This window comes from Solanum verrucosum, unplaced genomic scaffold, assembly GCF_900185275.1.
Source record: "Solanum verrucosum unplaced genomic scaffold, falcon-dt-bn FXZP01000183.1, whole genome shotgun sequence".
NCBI lineage: Eukaryota > Viridiplantae > Streptophyta > Magnoliopsida > Solanales > Solanaceae > Solanum > Solanum verrucosum.
Genome location: NW_026020430.1, coordinates 1,424,489 through 1,441,894, shown reverse-complemented (window position 1 = coordinate 1,441,894; position 17,406 = coordinate 1,424,489). Strand labels below are relative to the sequence as shown.

Below are 17,406 nucleotides of genomic sequence, written 5' to 3'. Positions count from 1 at the left end.
AGGCCCATAATAAAGATCCATATCTCATACACAAATGCTAACCCATAAGTGAATGGGCACCTGAATGAAAAGGCTCAAAGCCCAAAATCTATCTTTTTCTCTTCTTCTTTTTTCTTGTTGTTGATGTTGTTGTTTAAAGTACATAAATCTCATACACTTGGGGGCTAATTACATCCTAACTCGGAATTCTCCGATTACAAAAATCCCAATTTTTTCACTGCTTCAGATACATTTTTTGGTTGTTCGATACATTGCAAATGATACATTACTTAACATTATGTTGCGTCGGATACATTCCTTTGTTGTTGAATACATTGGGCTCTACTCTTTTGTTGCGTCGGATATATTCCCTTATTGTCAGATACATAACTATGAACATGATTCATAATGAGAGGGATGTATCCGAGAGGGGAATGTGAGGGATGTATCCAAGAGGGAAATGTGAGGATGTATTCGAGAGGGGATTTTATAATATTTTTAAAATAATAGTAAATTTTAGAGATTATGATATCTTAAGTTGTGTATTTATGAAATTTTTCCTTTTTAAAAAAAATCAAATGAGTAAATATATCATATATGAGATTAAATTCCATATTGATATGCACAATTTTGCTCCAATCATGTGAAGAAACTTAAGTGTACCACGGTCCACGTAAATAAAAGTAAAAGATATGAACAACAATTATTTTTGTCTTGTCAAAAAACAATAGTAAAGCTAATTAATGTAACAGTTACCTGTAACCCTATAACCATTCAAATATGTTCCTTATCCTTTTCATTAATTAACTTCATCCTAATTATATTCCCTTATTGGGCTACAACATGTAATTGAGTACATCCAAAATATAAATTCAAGCATTTCCATTTATTTTTTCACCTAACTTTTCTCCTGTAATTATTTCTTTCTTTTCAATCCTTTTCATAAAAGAAGATTTATAATTAGTCTCACCAGCAAGTGAAACTAAGTACTAAGTATCTACTAATTATCAACACTACATTAATTAAGTTGATATATCCACTTCTAGCAGAAGATTAGTTATATTTTTATCCAATTATAACGAAGTCAATACATATATGATTTGGTCTGAGAGGCATGCCATGGTCGTGGTCTACCAATTTTTATAGTGGCAAACGTTCATTACTAATTCTTCAGCATACGCGCTCCTTGACTATTTCATCAGTTAATTACTATATATATATACCTTCCACCAACACAAGTTATGAATAACTCTGTTTATCTAATTTGAGGTCTAGTTTTCATATATATGACAGAATTATAAGTTTTAAGTTACATATTATATTACTGTTTTTCCTATCAAATGTTGTTTTATGCATGGGTGTGTTTTATTGCGTAAAAAAAAGAAAAAAACTTTTGTGTTTGATTCGTAATCTCAACAAGAATCTCTTTTTGGTCCTAAGATCAACTTTTAGGTTTAAGATAATTAATTTGTGTAACCACAACAGCCAACATCCAGTGGAAAAAAAAAGGTGATACGATAAAAATAATAATCTCTTTTTATGATTAAAAGGTCGTAATAGTTTGGACAATTTCAACATTTCTAGATCTCAGTGTCTCATTATCATGGAATTACAAGCTTTTTGTCACAAAAACATGTCCATTTTGGACTGGACCTCAAAGTAAATTAATTATAATGCCTACAATCCTTAAAATGCTTTTTCACACAAACATGTCCAAATATAAAAAAAAGAGACTTACCATCATCAATAATATGTATAACGTGTACAACTTTTTCACACCTTCAGTAGGTAAAACATAAAAAATCTTATTATATTATATCGATTCGACATGACTCTTTTGCGCTAGAGCCAGAATTTGAAATTGAAATAAAAAATAAAAAAGTCTAATAAATTAGTAATATTTTTTTAAAACAATATGAGTTGATATTGGCCTAAAATTTGAGCCACAAGATTTGAGCATAAAAGTCTTGAGACATGATAAAGATTGAAGATCTGAAGGAGATAAATGGAAATATTGGTATCTCAGTAGTCAAGATTCTCATACTTATAAGGTTTAGCATTTCTCCGTTCTCTTTCTTAGGTTTCTATTTAAGAATATTTTAAGATTCTTACATATTTTCTGATGTTTGATAAAATACTCTTGAAAATGGGGTGGGGATGGGGACTAGGATTGCAGTGAAAATGAAGTGTGTTGGAGAATAATGAGCATACAATCAATATAAAACGTCACTTGTGAATTTTTTTTTTTTAATTTCTACTAAAAAAATCATTTTCCTAAAGTCAAAAAAATTGATCAATTGAACATAAAAATATTGAAAAACAATTTTAAAAAAATTATTTTCGTCCGTATCGAACTCACCCAAAAATTGTTTAGTTCTGATTACCTCTTTGAACTTGACATTTGGACGGCCTGTTAGAAGTGATTGTGTTAGAAGTGATTGCACATAGAATACCATATATGATGAGTATACCTAGCATTCTTAATTAATTGATAAAAGTTCATAAAGAAATATTCAATAGTAGTCCAAAAAGATAGGTGAAATCTTGAGAATTTTTGAAATATTTGATACCACCATAATATCAAATAATTATGTAATGAATGATTAAATTCCTTAACAAAGTGAACCAAATTATAACATACCAAAAGATTGTCGATCCTTCTGTGTTTTTGGACGTAATAATGAGAAGCTTTAATTATTTATTTTTTCAAATCATGTTTTTTTCTGTTTCCCTTTTCCCATTAGGGATTTGATGTCACGAATGATAATATTTTTTTTGGAACATATGTGTTTTTAAACATAAATAGATTTTTTTAAATTTTTATTATTATTATTATTTTATATCAGATAAATATACAAAAATGTTATCTTAAAAGTATTTATATATAATCTTTATAAACACTATTGAAGGTGGCGATGGGTTCTGGTGTTGGGTGAAGATGAGGTATGTTAAAGAAAGAGAAAACATAATCAATGTGAAATTTGTTTTCTCTATTTGCATCGAAGGAATTTATTTTCCTTGTTTTCAAAAGTTATTTTTCTTAAGAAAATATTATTAATTTTTTTGACCAATTAAATATAAAAAAATTAAAATATAAAATATTTTCCACCATACCAAACACACCCAAATGAAAAAAGAGCTACTCTACTATTGACTTTCATTTCTTAGAACTATTATTACAACAAAAAAAGAAACTTTATCTTTGTGGACCTTTTATGTTTCATGATATATTCATTTTGATACCTTTCTATGTTTCTCTAAGTCCATTTAGCTTCTTCTTTTGTTCTCCCATTTTGGAGGTATTAATTATATTGTCAATGTTATAATAAATTTCTTATGTAGATTAAATCCTCGTTATAAAATTGTAACAAATTAAGGACATTGAACTTTAGTGTTCTGTTAGTAATATGTGCACAATTTGCTCATTTGAGTGAATTTTTAAATGATAAAATTTCCATTAATTTCAACATCTTATTTTTTTTTTTATATTATCTCAAGATGAAGCATTTATCCCCATTCAGTTTGATTCCCAACAATTAAGCTAACTACTACTAGTGGAAAAGCAAATTAGTGTGAGAGACAATTAATTAGAATGAAGGGTAGTTGCACTGAGTATTCCATGTTAGCAAGGTTTTGAGAATTAGCATCGTATTTAATTTCAGGAATTGTAATGTAGAAAATCTACCTTAATACAAATATTAATGACTTTTCCTATAACTTAAATTTGTGACCTATAAGCCATATAAAAGATAATTTTAGCATTGGTCGTCCAAGACTCTCCTTCATACTATTTATATTAAGGTTTAATTTAATAAAATCAAGATTTGCTTCACTCCCCAACCATGTGCAAGGAGGAGGGCTTCTTAATTAGTCAGATGTGATTATTATAAATTATTGAAGTATATAATATGATAGAATCATAGAATATATAGATGCATAAACCTTTCACAGACCCCCAAAAGGTTGTCATTTTAATTGATTAACTAATACATAAAAGAATATTTTCTACTTTCCAATTAAATAATCTGCAAAAAGGTTAAGACAATAACTGGAATGTCAGCAAACCCAACATATAATAACTCAAGAAAATGAGACTTAACAGAATATAACACTTAGAACAACCTTAATCAATATTATCTTGGGAAATTAAGTATTAGAAAAAGAAAGAGTTAGATATTCAACAAATTATTCCCATCGTCTTTTTTTATCAAAAGGAGCAAAAAACCAAAAGAGAAAGACAAAAACTAAACAAAAGCAAGCATACACATGCATGAAACAAAAGAAAATTAGGACAAATTTAATTTCCTAAGTAGTTGTAGTACTCTTGATCATGTCCACACCCTAATATTCTTAGATTTATAGGTGTACAACATATAACATGTAAATACAAGAATGTTGCCCAAAAGGCAAAATAAAAGAGTCTTGAGAAAGGGGGAAAATAGGGACATTGGACCACAAAAGACCAATGGAATAAAGTGTAATATATATGGTTCAATTTTTGCCAACCCCAAGTCACTTAGGGTAGGATATAAGGTGACATTTAGGGGCTCCAAGCATATTTACTTGACTCTCCCATTAAGGTAGTGTAAAAATATTACTAACTATTTGAAATTGAGTTTTAATTATAATATTTACAACATAAAATACTTTTACACACATGTAATTTGTCTAGACTGATATAAAAGTGACTCTGATATCATTTGTGACGGGTAGCCTGTTAGTAATATTGTCCAGTCTGAGCCTAGATCTATACGATTTTAAAACACAGTACTAATGTACTGACACTGTAAAACCTACTTATTTATATATCCAATCTCTCATGTTTTGTTGATATGCATGTGACTTCTTATCCTAAGTTGAATGTCACAACTCACATGCATAATTATAGGTAACCGTCTATAAAAGTGTGACTAGTAACTTATAAAATTAGACAAGTTATGGACGACAATACATCAAAATAAACTAATAAAGTAAAAAATATTTTCACTATATCAAATGCATATATAAGCTCCATCCTTTGTGATTTTTTGGTATACCAAATAAAAGGTTGTCTCCTATTGTTTTTGTTTAGATAAGTGTAAACTTTTTTCGACGGGCTACTAAAAAGCAGTGTAAGGCTAGTAATTGTGTAAAATGAGTTATCAGATCATAGTACAGTATCTATCTTTTTCACTTTAATCACATAAGTTATGACTTGTCAAATTCTCTTATCTGACTATACTAATAATTGATGCCAATTTTGAGGTCGTAGCATATGTTACTAGTCAATAAAGTCGTGAAGACCTTAGAGATTTAAGTTGAAATTTCAGAAGAAATAGATACTTGTGTTAGTTAGAAAGTATATACGTAATTGAGATGTACGCAAATTTAATCATAATTATAAAATAGAAACAAAAACTATGACATGTAGTATGTAGGACATAATTACTAGTAGTGAGTAGCTAGCTAGGCCATATTATTATTTTTCTGCTTCGTTGTTAGGTAACCATGATTTGCTAAGTAATTATTCAATTAAGTACTCTTTCATGGTAAACTAAAGAAAATGCCAGACGTATAAAAGTATAACGTCTCCCACATAGACAATTATTTTTGTAATACGTAGAGAAATACAACAATTCTTACCTAAATTTTAGAATAATATGATTATTGTTTAGGCATGCTTATCCAAAGTCAATACCAATTTTTATTTAAATTGATGACATGCAAATCTACCAAATCAATATTTTTCTAGCAATTATTAACGCTTAATTATGCTAAATAAAATTTAATTGTCGTTCGTTGATAATTTCTTTATCTTCAGTTCCATGTCTACCAAATAAAAATAATAAATCACTTATTAGTACTATAAAATAAATTTTGTTTAAAAAGCTGACAATGGAATTGACGATGAGTGTCATTGATGTAATATAAGTGAAATGTAGGGGTGGTTATGGTAAATAAAAATAGTGAAAGCGACTCCCACTATGGGCAACTCCCCTTGATGACTACAATTTCTGAATAAGCTTCTGACTTTCCATTAAGAAGAAGTAAAAAAATGAATAAAATGAAAAGTAAGAAAGTACAAACTTTGAGGTCCCCCAATTTACATGATTCCACCAAAAGCAAAAGGAGGTTGCTTTACAAATAAACTACCTCCTGCTATCGAGGGGAGTTGCTCGTATGGTAAGTAATCCTCATTTTTAATTTTAAAATTATGAGTTTGATTTATCAAATGAGTAAGGGTAAAGGAGCAAAGGTGACAGCTCCGAGGAGAGAAATAAGAAGTTAACAAAAAATATATTCATATTGTCTCCTCCATCATGCAGGGTGTTTGATTGAATAGAGAGTTTAGAAAAATAATTAAGTGAAAATTATCATTTGAAATAAATAAACGTAATTAAATTGAATATATATGTCACATTGTCAATGAAACATCCTCCTTGTATAGAATATACAAATACAGCCCCACACACACCTTCCTTAAGCAAATAGTTAAATTTTTTCTATCTTTGCTAAAATATACTCTAGTAATTATGATATGTAAATATATGGTAACTAAGTATTTTGAATTAGCGTTTTTGTTTGGGGAAAAAAGAGAATGTTAAATCTGTTTGAAGAAATTGCAAATGAAGATTCCATGTATAGTCCCAATGCACAAAACACAAAAGCCCCTGAATTTCAAAAAGACCAGAAAGCTGACAACAAAACCCCCCCACACAGTGGCAAAACTGTAGTTCCCTACTACCCCCAAGCCTGTTTCTGTCAATTAATTAACTCCACATTGGTTACTTTCTTTAATCACAGCCAATTTTTAGCTGCACCATTTTCTTCTTCATCTAACAAGTGATGAGCAAATACCATTGTCAGCACTGAGAAAAACACACTCAAACTAAACTTCAACCACTCAAAACCTTCATAAAAAAGCCTTACTTTTTTCATCCAAAAACACACACTGTGACATAACATTAGTATACACCAAAGATTCTATATCCCACTCAAGAACTCTGTAAAGTTCTGATCTTTACATTTATCTACACTCAAATTTTCAATTTTTTCTTAGATTCTTTATTTGGGGTTTTCTGAAAATGGAGAAAATTGTGTTTGTTGTTAACTGTGAGCTTAAAGCTTGTGGTATTGTGTAGTTTTCTGTAAAGCTTCTTATCAGTTTTACTATCTAGAGAGAAAAGTTTTAGCTTTTCTCATTTTCCTCTCTTTTCACTTTCTTTCCTCTCTTTTGTACCATTATAATGGGTTGCAGAGTTATGATAGTAGTGAATTTGGATCCACAAAGGAAGAGAAGTGGTGGGTTGAGAACTAAACAGGCAGGGCGTGGGTCTTGCCGAGGAAGTTAGACCATTTACTTCAGAAATAGTTAAAAAATAACTGTTTTTTCCCCTCTATTGAGACATCCATATATGTAATATTGTTTTGGTGTCTTCTGGGGATACATACATATAACACCAAAACTTGCTATGGGGTACTTGTTGAAAGAGGTTTTGAAAACTCTCTGTGGAGTAAACCAGTGGTCTTATGCTGTTTTCTGGAAGATAGGTTGCCAAAACACCAAGTGAGTTTTCTAATCAATGCTTCTTTCATTTCTTCCATGTGGATGTTGCTTTATTTTAAAAAGAAAGATTAAATGGAAGTAAAAAGATGTAATCTTTCTGTTCTGGTTTGAGTACAAAGTTAAGTGAGTTCTTGTTTTAAACACAATGGAGAAAAATGTGAGTAAAAATATTTACCTACTCTGCTGATAATTGTTTTTTCTTTGGTGAGAAAATAGAGGGCAAATGAATGTATGAACTGGAAAAGTTGAAAGTTTGACGGTCCTTTTGTTGTTCAGTGCTGCTGCAAAACTGTAAATTGAGTCTCACTGATTCTATTGTGTTCAGTTCCTTTCTTCAGTCTCCCTTGTTTGACCAAAAGACAAAGCTTTCTTGATATGTATTATAATGCTGTGGTAATAGAGCTAAAGTTGTTTATTCCGTTGTCTATTATGATATGATTGGACTGATAATAGATTTATGGGATGTTGTTGTAATGTTTGTGTTTTGTAATCTGATGACTTCATTTTCAGTTTTTGGAATGTTGTCGCTGGTCCATTCTGTTTTGTCTTGAAGAATCTTTGAGGAAGTTGAAAAAAAAACAGATTTGTTGTAATCTTATAGAACCCTTTCAACTGCTGTGATCTGCTTTGCACAAACATACTCATTACTGCTTTTGTCAATTTTGTTTGATTCTATATGTTCCTAGTATCAAACTTCTTGTCTCTTGTTCTTTAGTTTATTACACTTTTCCAGTAATCTTGTGATATAGGAATTCAGAGAGCTGTCGCTTTCTGTGAATGACTTTAATGATATTTTTCTATCCTTGATTAAAGTTTTTCAAGCACTGCAAATGAATTGATATTTCTCTTGTGGTTTTCCAGGATTTTAATTTGGGAAGAATCTTATTATGAAACTTCAACATTGTCTAATATTCATGGAACTTCTGGAGTTGAGAATCCAGCACTAGCTTTCCAAGATTGGAGTACTGGTTGGGTTTCTGGTGGAGTTCAAAATTCTCAGCTTCAGAATCAAGCAGGGGAGAACTTGCATTTGCTTGTAAACAAAATGATGATGGACAATCAGTTCAATCTAGTAGGAGAAGGGTATGGCCTTTTCTAAATATAGCTTATCAATGCTTTCTATCCTAAAATTAGAGCGCATAGAGTTACTTCATATGTTATATCGTTAATATTGTGTCTCAGACTAATTGGCCGGGCTGCAGTTACTGGGAACCATCAGTGGATTCTTTCGGAGGGTTTAAGTAGAAATGCTCATCCACCAGAGGTACGTATTTGGATAATTCTTTCGTGCCAATGGTCAATTGTTTTCCTTTAGGATGCCATTCTACCCTAAAGTATTGTCTGTGTCAGCTAAGTTATAGTATGTTTCTACTTTCTCTATTGCATTCAAAATATGAACAATTTCCCTTTTAAAAGTTCCCCGTGTGGTTAAAGAAGTTTGTTTTACTATTCAACTGAATTTAGAAGCTCAGAAATCTCTTAAAGTTAAGACAAGCTTAGATACTGATGTTAGATCGCTTCAATTTGGTGAAACTAAGATATAATGCTGTTTTGATCAACTGATGTTTCGTCTTACCTCCATATTCTGTTGTTTTATTAGGTTTTGAAAGAACTTTGCCAACAATTTTCAGCTGGCATACAGGTAAAATAATCTTGATGTCACTGATATGCTAAACTGTCTCTATTTTTTGCAACTTAATTAAACTCTTTATACATCATTGTTATGCAGACAATTTCAGTTATTCCTGTTCTTCCTCATGGCGTTGTTCAATTTGGTTCATACTTGCACGTAAGTCTTTCGCTTTCTTGCCCTTTTAGAATCTTAACCCACTGTTATATTCTTGGTCAGCCTTCGAGCTGATTGGGCTATCTGTTCTTAATAAATAAATCATTAGTCAATTGAAAGTGGACGTGATCAATTCCCAGTTCAAACTTCTAACGAAAAGGTCTTGTGTGCTTTAAGGTTTGGGGGAGGGGGCTAGATATGGCAAGTGTTTAGTTGCCGGTTATTGTAAATATAAAGCAGTCATAAAGAAGTAATTTGTAAAATGTGCTCAATCTTTTAGTTAGTGCTAGTCTAGATGTGCCCAGGGGTGATCATTTTGTTTGTCAATATTTTTAACTGTGCTCAACTGGTTCAATTATTTGCTCAAAAGTGAAATGGTCATTTTGTTGCCTCAGATAATGGAGAATATGGGATTTGTGGAGGATGTGAAAACTCTAATAAGTCAACTAGGATGTGTCCCTGGTGTTTTATTATCTGATGAGAATGCAACAAAAGAACCTGCACTAGAAACTTCCAGACCAGTTTACCTTGGGAGTTCAGTCTCAACGGAATATTGTGGGAGAGCCAAAGTAATGAACTCTGCTTCAATAATCAACAAGGGTAACTCAATTCAGACTGAGGGTTTCGTTGGTCAAACTTCTTTTTCTTTGGTTGATGCAACGTTTCAAGACTCCAATGTCACTCAAAGTTTTGCTGACTGCCATGATAACCACTTCCACAAGAAAATTTTGCCACAAGTGAAACCATGCATGTATATGAACAGCCAGCTGACAAATAATGTCATCAAAACTGAGGTAATTCCTCCAAACACCGACATATGGAAGAAGCAACAGGCTTCACAATACATTCCAAAGCCACCGTTCTGTCAGGAATCTTCTGTTGGCTCATTAACTCTAGATAGTGACAGCATAATGTTAACTGAACAACAGATCTCTGGTGAAAATAGTCTTGCAAAAAGCAATTTAACTCTACCAAATGTCTTAGGATCATCTCATGGAAGATCCCATCATGGAGTGATGTACAAGTCAATTCCACATCCCAATTTTTTCGCCGATGCCAGCAGACCACCACAGAAAATCATCTCTTGCACAGAGCATATTGGAGATGAGCTTCAAATCGGTTCGTCTGAATTGATGGCATCTTCTAAATATGATGTGAACCATGTGATCAATAATCATTCTTTGGATGGACAAGGTGCACAATATTTGTTGGATGGGAGCAAGAGAATGGTAGAAAATGATTTGTTTCAAGCACTTGGCGCTATATTAACACAGAATGAGAATCCAAGTTCAAGTGAGTGCATTCAGGATTTTTATAGTGAAAAAATTGAACACGGAGCGCGGAATCCGTTATTTGACAGCGCACATGGAGATGTGCATGTTCAATGTCAGTCTGGGGATGACTTGTTTGATGTTTTGGGTGCTGATTTTAAGAAAAGTCTTCTAAATGGCAGCTGGAACAATGAGCAGTGCAATGAACCAAACTCAAACACAAAAGATTGGATTAAAAATAGCTCGACTTCTACAATAAGTCGGGATGCTTCTTCTACCATCAACCAGGGAAACTCAGATAGTTGTATGTTCTCCATGACTGGCTTTGACCGTATTTTAGATACTATGGTATCAAATCGTTCTGCTAAGCAGAGCCTGGATGACAATGTTTCTAGCCGTACAACTATAACAAATTTGAGTAGCTCTTCTGCCCCTAATGCTTCATGCTCCTATGATCGAGTTGGGGTCTCCAGTCAAATTCAGGGAGAGCAATTTGTGTCTCCCAAGACACTTCCAAAATCAGGAGCAATGAGTTCTTCATACAGATCTGAATGCTCCAAAGAAGACACAGGAATGTATTCTCAAAGTAGTTCAATTTATGGATCAACAATCAGTTCATGGGTGGAAAGTGGTTATGACACAAAGCCATCAAGCAGTGTTTCAACAGGCTATTCTAAAAAGCCAGATGAAATGAGCAAAACAAGTCGCAAAAGGCTTAAACCAGGAGAGAATCCTAGGCCAAGGCCAAAAGATCGGCAAATGATCCAAGATCGTGTGAAGGAACTTCGAGAAATTGTGCCTAATGGGGCAAAGGTGATACACATCCTTTTGATACTTGGAATTCCTGTTTACTCTTTTGATATTTTTATTTTATTATTTTCCAATTTTTTAAATGAAAACTTTGCTCTTACTAATGCTTTTCCTTGACGGATCATCTGATTTCAGTGTAGCATTGATGCACTGTTCGAACGCACGATCAAACACATGCTTTTCTTGCAAAGTGTCACAAAACATGCAGACAAACTAAAACAGACTGGAGAGTCAAAGGTTAGCTCATAACCATTTAGCCTTATTCTCATGATACTGAAAAAGTAGAGTTTTCTTATTGATATACTGTGTTGAGATTTGGCACTTAAAATTATGGCTGGAGATCATGAAAAAAGAAAGTTTCCAAGTTCAAGAAAGTCAGAGAAGAATATGATAACATAATTACACTCTACATAATTTCTCAGGTTTCTAGCTACAAAGATGGCTAGTTTAAGCTATAAGTTTCGTAGTTTATAAATCATATAGGAGGCCTGAATTTCATGTGAGAATTGGTCATCACTTCTGTCCGTTTTGAACCCGCAGATCATCAGTAAGGAAGGAGGATTGCTTTTAAAGGATAATCTTGAAGGTGGAGCAACATGGGCATATGAAGTAGGCTCACAGTCTATGGTCTGCCCTATAATAGTTGAGGATCTAAATCAACCTCGTCAAATGCTTGTGGAGGTTAGTGTCTATGCATCTCAAAATAATGATCCTTTTGTTCACTCTCTAGCATATCTGACAGGACATCTATTACTGGAAAAATATGACTGATGGTTCATCTAAACTTTCTGTTCTCTGCAGATGCTTTGCGAGGAACGGGGCTTATTTTTGGAAATAGCTGACATTATAAGAGGATTGGGCTTGACTATCCTGAAGGGGGTGATGGAAACAAGGAACGACAAAATATGGGCACAATTTGCTGTAGAGGTAACCAATCAAGATTTGGATGTAACCTGCCTCTTGTACTCCCACAAATTTTGCTTGGTTGTTTATCATTTAGCATGACTTAGAATTTGCTATTTAAAACCAGGCAAACAGAGATGTCACAAGGATGGAGATATTCATCTCACTCGTTCGCCTCTTGGAGCAAACAGCAAAAGGTGGAACAGAACCTGTCAATGCTGATAACAACACAGCAATGGTGCATTCATTCCACCAAGCAGCGACATTACCTGCAACTGGTAGATCTTGTAGTTTGCTGTGATCAACACGTTACTACTGCTTCACCCGGTAATGTTAAGAGCAAGCGACAATTACATGCTTGCCATGACTAACATTTACACCAAAATGATACTTCTGGTGGTTCTAACGCTACTCGGTAATTTTTGTGTCCCATGAGCCAAGGTGTATCAGAAAACTCAGAATCCCCTGAAGAGAATAAGCTCTACTTTAGGCCCTCATTCAAAGTGGATAGAATATTCCAATCCATCCCTGGTTGTAAACTTGTAAAATATGTAGCAATGCTATAGAATACCTCCTGTAGGATGCTATGATTGCACAAGTTAGTTGTTGTTTTGATTCTTTCCTTAACTGTGCTTGTTTTATGGGGTTGGTCATAGAAGGGTTGTTTGTTAGTTTAATGTATAGGAGAGTTTGAGATGATATAAGGGGTGCTGGGAGATTTTATTAGCTGATGTCTTCCTTTATTGCAATTTGTGTGTTTTTGGACTTCCAATTCTGTTTCTGCTACCCAAATGACTGTTGTAATTTGTAAAGCTGTCCTTTGCCCTATACTATTTCTGTCATTTTTGTGATTTTGCTTAGCTTACAGTGTTGCGAAAAAAAACTGACTATCGTCATAATTGGTTGAATGACAATGGTTGAGTGACTTTTATGTGGAGTATAAAATATGGAGTAATTTTTTGAGATAATTACCATTAGTTGATTGACTTTTGTGTTACAAAACAAAGTTGAGTAACATATTGAGAAAAAAAAAGTTGCCTTTTACACCATAAAGGTTCTAAACTATTGCTTGAGCCAAGGTTGCGTATACACCACCTTTCCCAGAATTTGTTGGGTTTAGCAAGGTGTGAATAGAAGAAAAAATGGAAAGTGGAAGAATCAATGAAAGTGGGGGAACCAATTTTGGAGGGAAAATGAAAAGTCATCATTGTAAAAGTGTAAATGAAAGTTCATTTTTACCATCATATTGGTAGAAGAAAGGAAATTGTTGTCCTTATATTAGGAAACACTTCCTTTAGTTCTTAAAGGGTTAAGAAGAAGGTGCCCCTCGCGCCGTCGTCGTCGCTCGCTCGGCTTCGGATTTGGATTTGGATTTGGATTTGGATTTGGATTTGGCAAATGATGTGATTGATTGATAATAATTTTGGACAAAACTTATTTAATCAATCTTGTTAAATCATTTCCTTTCTCTTAAAAATTAATTCAGAATGTTAATTAAATAACAGAATTAATTTGGCGCAACTGAATTTATTTGAAATTCACGTGTAACGGTAATCCTTCCAAAAAGTCGTTACTTTTCTCAAACGGTAATCCTTCCGAAAAGTCGTTACTTTTCCCAAAGAATACAATGTTCTGGAAAAAACGGGTCTGAACAGATTTTTCTGAACAGACGCGTTCCTTGCTGCAAATGGCTATAAATAAGAGGTCTTTTTCGTTTTTTTCAAACACTGAAAATTTTTCCTCTCTGCATACATTTTCTTACATAAATAAAATTGTCGATCGACTAAGTCTGTGTGTGCTCTTGTTGCTGTTCTTGCGTTCGCTGAAGTTATTGAAGTTTGAGGTACCGCTACTTCTTTAACAGGTTAATCCGTTTTATCTTGAGAGGAATTAATCTGCAACCTCGGTTACAGTGAGGGGATTAAATTTCTTAAGGAAACACAGTGGTTTCTGTGGACTCGGATTAAAAATCATTCTGTCAATTTCATCTTTTTCTGTTTCTGTATTTTAGACTAACCTGAATACAGGAGATAATAGAATTCACTTGTGAAATTATACGGAATATGTTGTTATTGAAAGGTTGTAAACAAATTATTACTGCATCATCAACTGTGCCTCTCATAATCAGGAGCGGAATTACGTGGTGTGAAGGAAATTCTGACTGAATCTTTTTTGCCTAAAAGTTTTATATCATGTAACAAAATTTCTTCACAGGGGAAGAAGTTCCATATTGTGTAACAAAATTTCTTGTGACACAACACCATATTTTTTTCCGAATCTTTTAGAAATTCTGACTTCGTCACTGGTCCTCACTCTGCTGCAACATCATGATGTACACTTTCTGTACTCGGCTGATCTGGCATTACTCTTTTCGTTTTCCAACTATTAGTTCTTATTCTCACCGGGGCGAATCGATTAGTCTTCTTGAATCTTGCTAAGGCAGCAAGTTGATCAAATGATTCCACCATCTTTATAGTATAATAAACTGTTTCTATGAGTAATGAAGCTACTGTTGCCATAGGAATGATATCAGAAAAAATTATTCCCTCCCATGAACTATTTGTGTGGAGTAAGGACTTGAGATTTTCAGCAGCAATTTTTGCATTGTCAATGTGGACTATAATGGTGAGTGGATATGTCATTGTCTTCATAGCCAATGCTAATTCTTTTAAAACATGACCACATTCTGTACACACCTTCATGCATGGCTCTTGAATTTTAGTTCTAATTTCCTGTTCAATCTGCAATATTTGTAGTAGATTAGTTAATTAATTAGTGGTATTGAACTTTTGACAGTTACTTGTCTCGGAAAGTCAAAACTTATTGACCTTTGAAGATTTGCCTATGAGACATAGCAGGGTCAAAAGTTCAAACTCGGCCATCTTTTGTTTTTTTTGATAAATATTCTTTTTGTCCCAAAATATTTTAAGATATTTTTTTTAAATCAAAATTGATATGAGAAAAATTGCAATTTATATCATACTGTAGTAGTTTTTCTATAGTTTTGAATACTTGAATTTTAATTTGAAAATATTGAATAAATCTAATTTAATTTAACTGCGAAAATTAGTCAAGTTGATTCTAGAAAAACGAATTTTGAGATGGAGAAATTATAATTACCTGAGTTTCATAGTTAAGATAGACATTTAGGGCATGAATTCGATAAGCACAATCTCGAGCAATGCCACCAATATCCAAATATTGAGCCCAAGGATGACGATACCTAAACTTCCCATGTCTAGGCTCCCATTTTGCAAAATTAGCCTACAAAAACATGAAGAAAAAATTAAGGAGAAAATTACAAGTACTCGTTACGTTCTAATAAGAAATTTTTTTCAAAAAACTGTCTCAATTTATGTGACCACTCACCAGTACTTCTTCAGCGCTTTTTGAATTAAGCACACTTTTATATCCCTGCAAATCAGATGTTTTTTGTTCACTAGCTGCCCCACTTAGCTTGATGTGTTTAAGTATTCAGTGCCAACGTTAACAAAATTTAAGACTTATATAACTCACTGTATTTTTGGTTATTATCTAACATGAAGTATAAAAATAAAAACTATATATATATACCTTCAAGGAAAGAGCCAAGTTTTTCAAAATTGGAGGAAATATGAAAATGCAAACAAGAAGGCAATGGCACATCCTATAAGAATTGTGGATATCCTTGTTTCTGCCATTTCCAACACTTGTGAAACGGACACCAATGAAAATGTCAAAATAAAAATAAGGACACCATAGTCATATCTTCCCTTCAATTTTGGAGAAATCTCAAATATGTCACTATTGCAACTGCATGTACAAAAATAGCATTAATTACAACACATAATCTAGAGAAAACTATTGAAAACACCTTTTTACTTGATTAACTAAACTTAAATACACCCCTCCATTTTTGTAACATGATGAGTGAAATACATCCCTAGATTCTCGCCAAGTAGAGGGGTGTTTTTAAGATTGTTAATAGTTCGAAGACGAAACTAATAATTTGCTTGTGTTTTCAAAATATTTTAAAAAGTACTCTCTCAATCGGTCTGAGTTGTACAACGTAACCCTTTGTCAGTATATCACGCGGTTTATTAACAAAATAAAATAAATAAATAAATGACTACCGTATAATGCTATCTCCAAGAATGATTGAGCACCTATTTTTGAGATTTGTTTTTCAATTTTGCCATGCTAAAGATAGATGGGAACTCGACAAAAACAAAACATTTATATGAAGAAGCTCTTATCATCGATTTAATAATTTGTTTGGTCAATCTAATATTTTAAAAAGAACTCTCTCATTTCCTTTTTACTTGTCCAATTTTTACTTTTTATTTGTTTTCTTTTTACTTGTTATTTTTTTACAAATCAAGAAAAAACAATATTTTTTTATTTATTATACATTCAATTTATTTAGAATTAATGTTTTTGAAAAAGGTAGAACCACTTTAATGAGTAAATTGATTTTGAAAATTTATTAATCAATAGGAGTAAAATAGTATACTCACTATATCAATTATTATTTTCTTAATAAGCGTGCCAAATCAAATATGATCAAGTAAATAGAAAAGATGGAGGGAGTATTTTTTTTTTAAAAAAATACGTTATGATGAGAAACAATTTATGTTTGGCCAATTAATCTAAAAAGTACTTTTGAAGAGCAATTAATTTTGATCAAGCTTTCAAAGGGTGTTCCTAAGTGTATTTTCTCAAAAAGTACTTTTGACAAGAAACTATATGTCTTTTAGCATATGAAAGACAGTTTTGGCAATCTCCAGAAGCACTTCCCCAAAAGTTTTGCAAACATCTCATGATAAACCATTTTGATATCTAAAAAACTTGGTCAAACCGTGAATTCATCTGAACCTATATTGCTTTCAACACAAATTATGTATGGAGATGCAATAACTAATTGTTTAAAATGTGTACAATAATAAGTAGTACTTATTTTGAATCTAGATCTTGATATTTCTAGCTCTAATTGTTTGATCTCGGATTAAACATGTCGTACGTATATCTTTTTATGAGTTAGTAAAAATCCTTCAACAAATTCTGATTTCAATTGTGTTGTATAAATCATACGTGCTCATGTATATTCAATCTTTTTATACGATGGACCAAAC

At 32.5% G+C, this 17,406-nt stretch overlaps 2 protein-coding genes across 2 annotated transcripts; one reads left to right on the top strand and one right to left on the bottom strand.

Annotated features, from left to right (window-relative positions):
* Window positions 1-7,023: 7,023 nt before the first annotated feature.
* LOC125807417 (transcription factor LHW-like) lies at window positions 7,024-13,125 on the top strand. The gene is made up of 10 exons (XM_049487127.1): window positions 7,024-7,525; window positions 8,387-8,608; window positions 8,708-8,789; window positions 9,126-9,167; window positions 9,255-9,314; window positions 9,707-11,395; window positions 11,528-11,629; window positions 11,933-12,073; window positions 12,194-12,319; window positions 12,423-13,125. Exons 1-10 carry the CDS (start codon window positions 7,431-7,433, stop codon window positions 12,594-12,596), a joined length of 2,733 nt encoding a protein of 910 aa, XP_049343084.1. The 5' UTR covers window positions 7,024-7,430; the 3' UTR covers window positions 12,597-13,125.
* A 1,479-nt stretch (window positions 13,126-14,604) lies between these two features.
* Window positions 14,605-15,940, bottom strand: LOC125807668 (aluminum-activated malate transporter 7-like). The gene is made up of 4 exons (XM_049487404.1): window positions 15,869-15,940; window positions 15,665-15,751; window positions 15,416-15,559; window positions 14,605-15,036 (listed from the first exon to the last, which is right to left on the bottom strand). Exons 1-4 carry the CDS (start codon window positions 15,938-15,940, stop codon window positions 14,605-14,607), a joined length of 735 nt encoding a protein of 244 aa, XP_049343361.1.
* Window positions 15,941-17,406: the final 1,466 nt, after the last annotated feature.

Bases quoted from the DNA above. Each gene is read 5' to 3' on its own strand.
- LOC125807417 (XM_049487127.1), top strand. From the start codon at position 7,431: ATGGGGTACTTGTTGAAAGAGGTTTTGAAAACTCTCTGTGGAGTAAAC. The intron at 9,168-9,254 runs GTAAAATAATCT...ATTGTTATGCAG, and splicing joins AATTTTCAGCTGGCATACAG to ACAATTTCAGTTATTCCTGT. The intron at 12,074-12,193 runs GTTAGTGTCTAT...TGTTCTCTGCAG, and splicing joins CTCGTCAAATGCTTGTGGAG to ATGCTTTGCGAGGAACGGGG.
- LOC125807668 (XM_049487404.1), bottom strand. From the start codon at position 15,940: ATGTGCCATTGCCTTCTTGTTTGCATTTTCATATTTCCTCCAATTTTG. The intron at 15,752-15,868 runs GTATATATATAT...AAACACATCAAG, and splicing joins ACTTGGCTCTTTCCTTGAAG to CTAAGTGGGGCAGCTAGTGA. The intron at 15,037-15,415 runs GTAATTATAATT...CAAATATTGCAG, and splicing joins ATCTTAACTATGAAACTCAG to ATTGAACAGGAAATTAGAAC.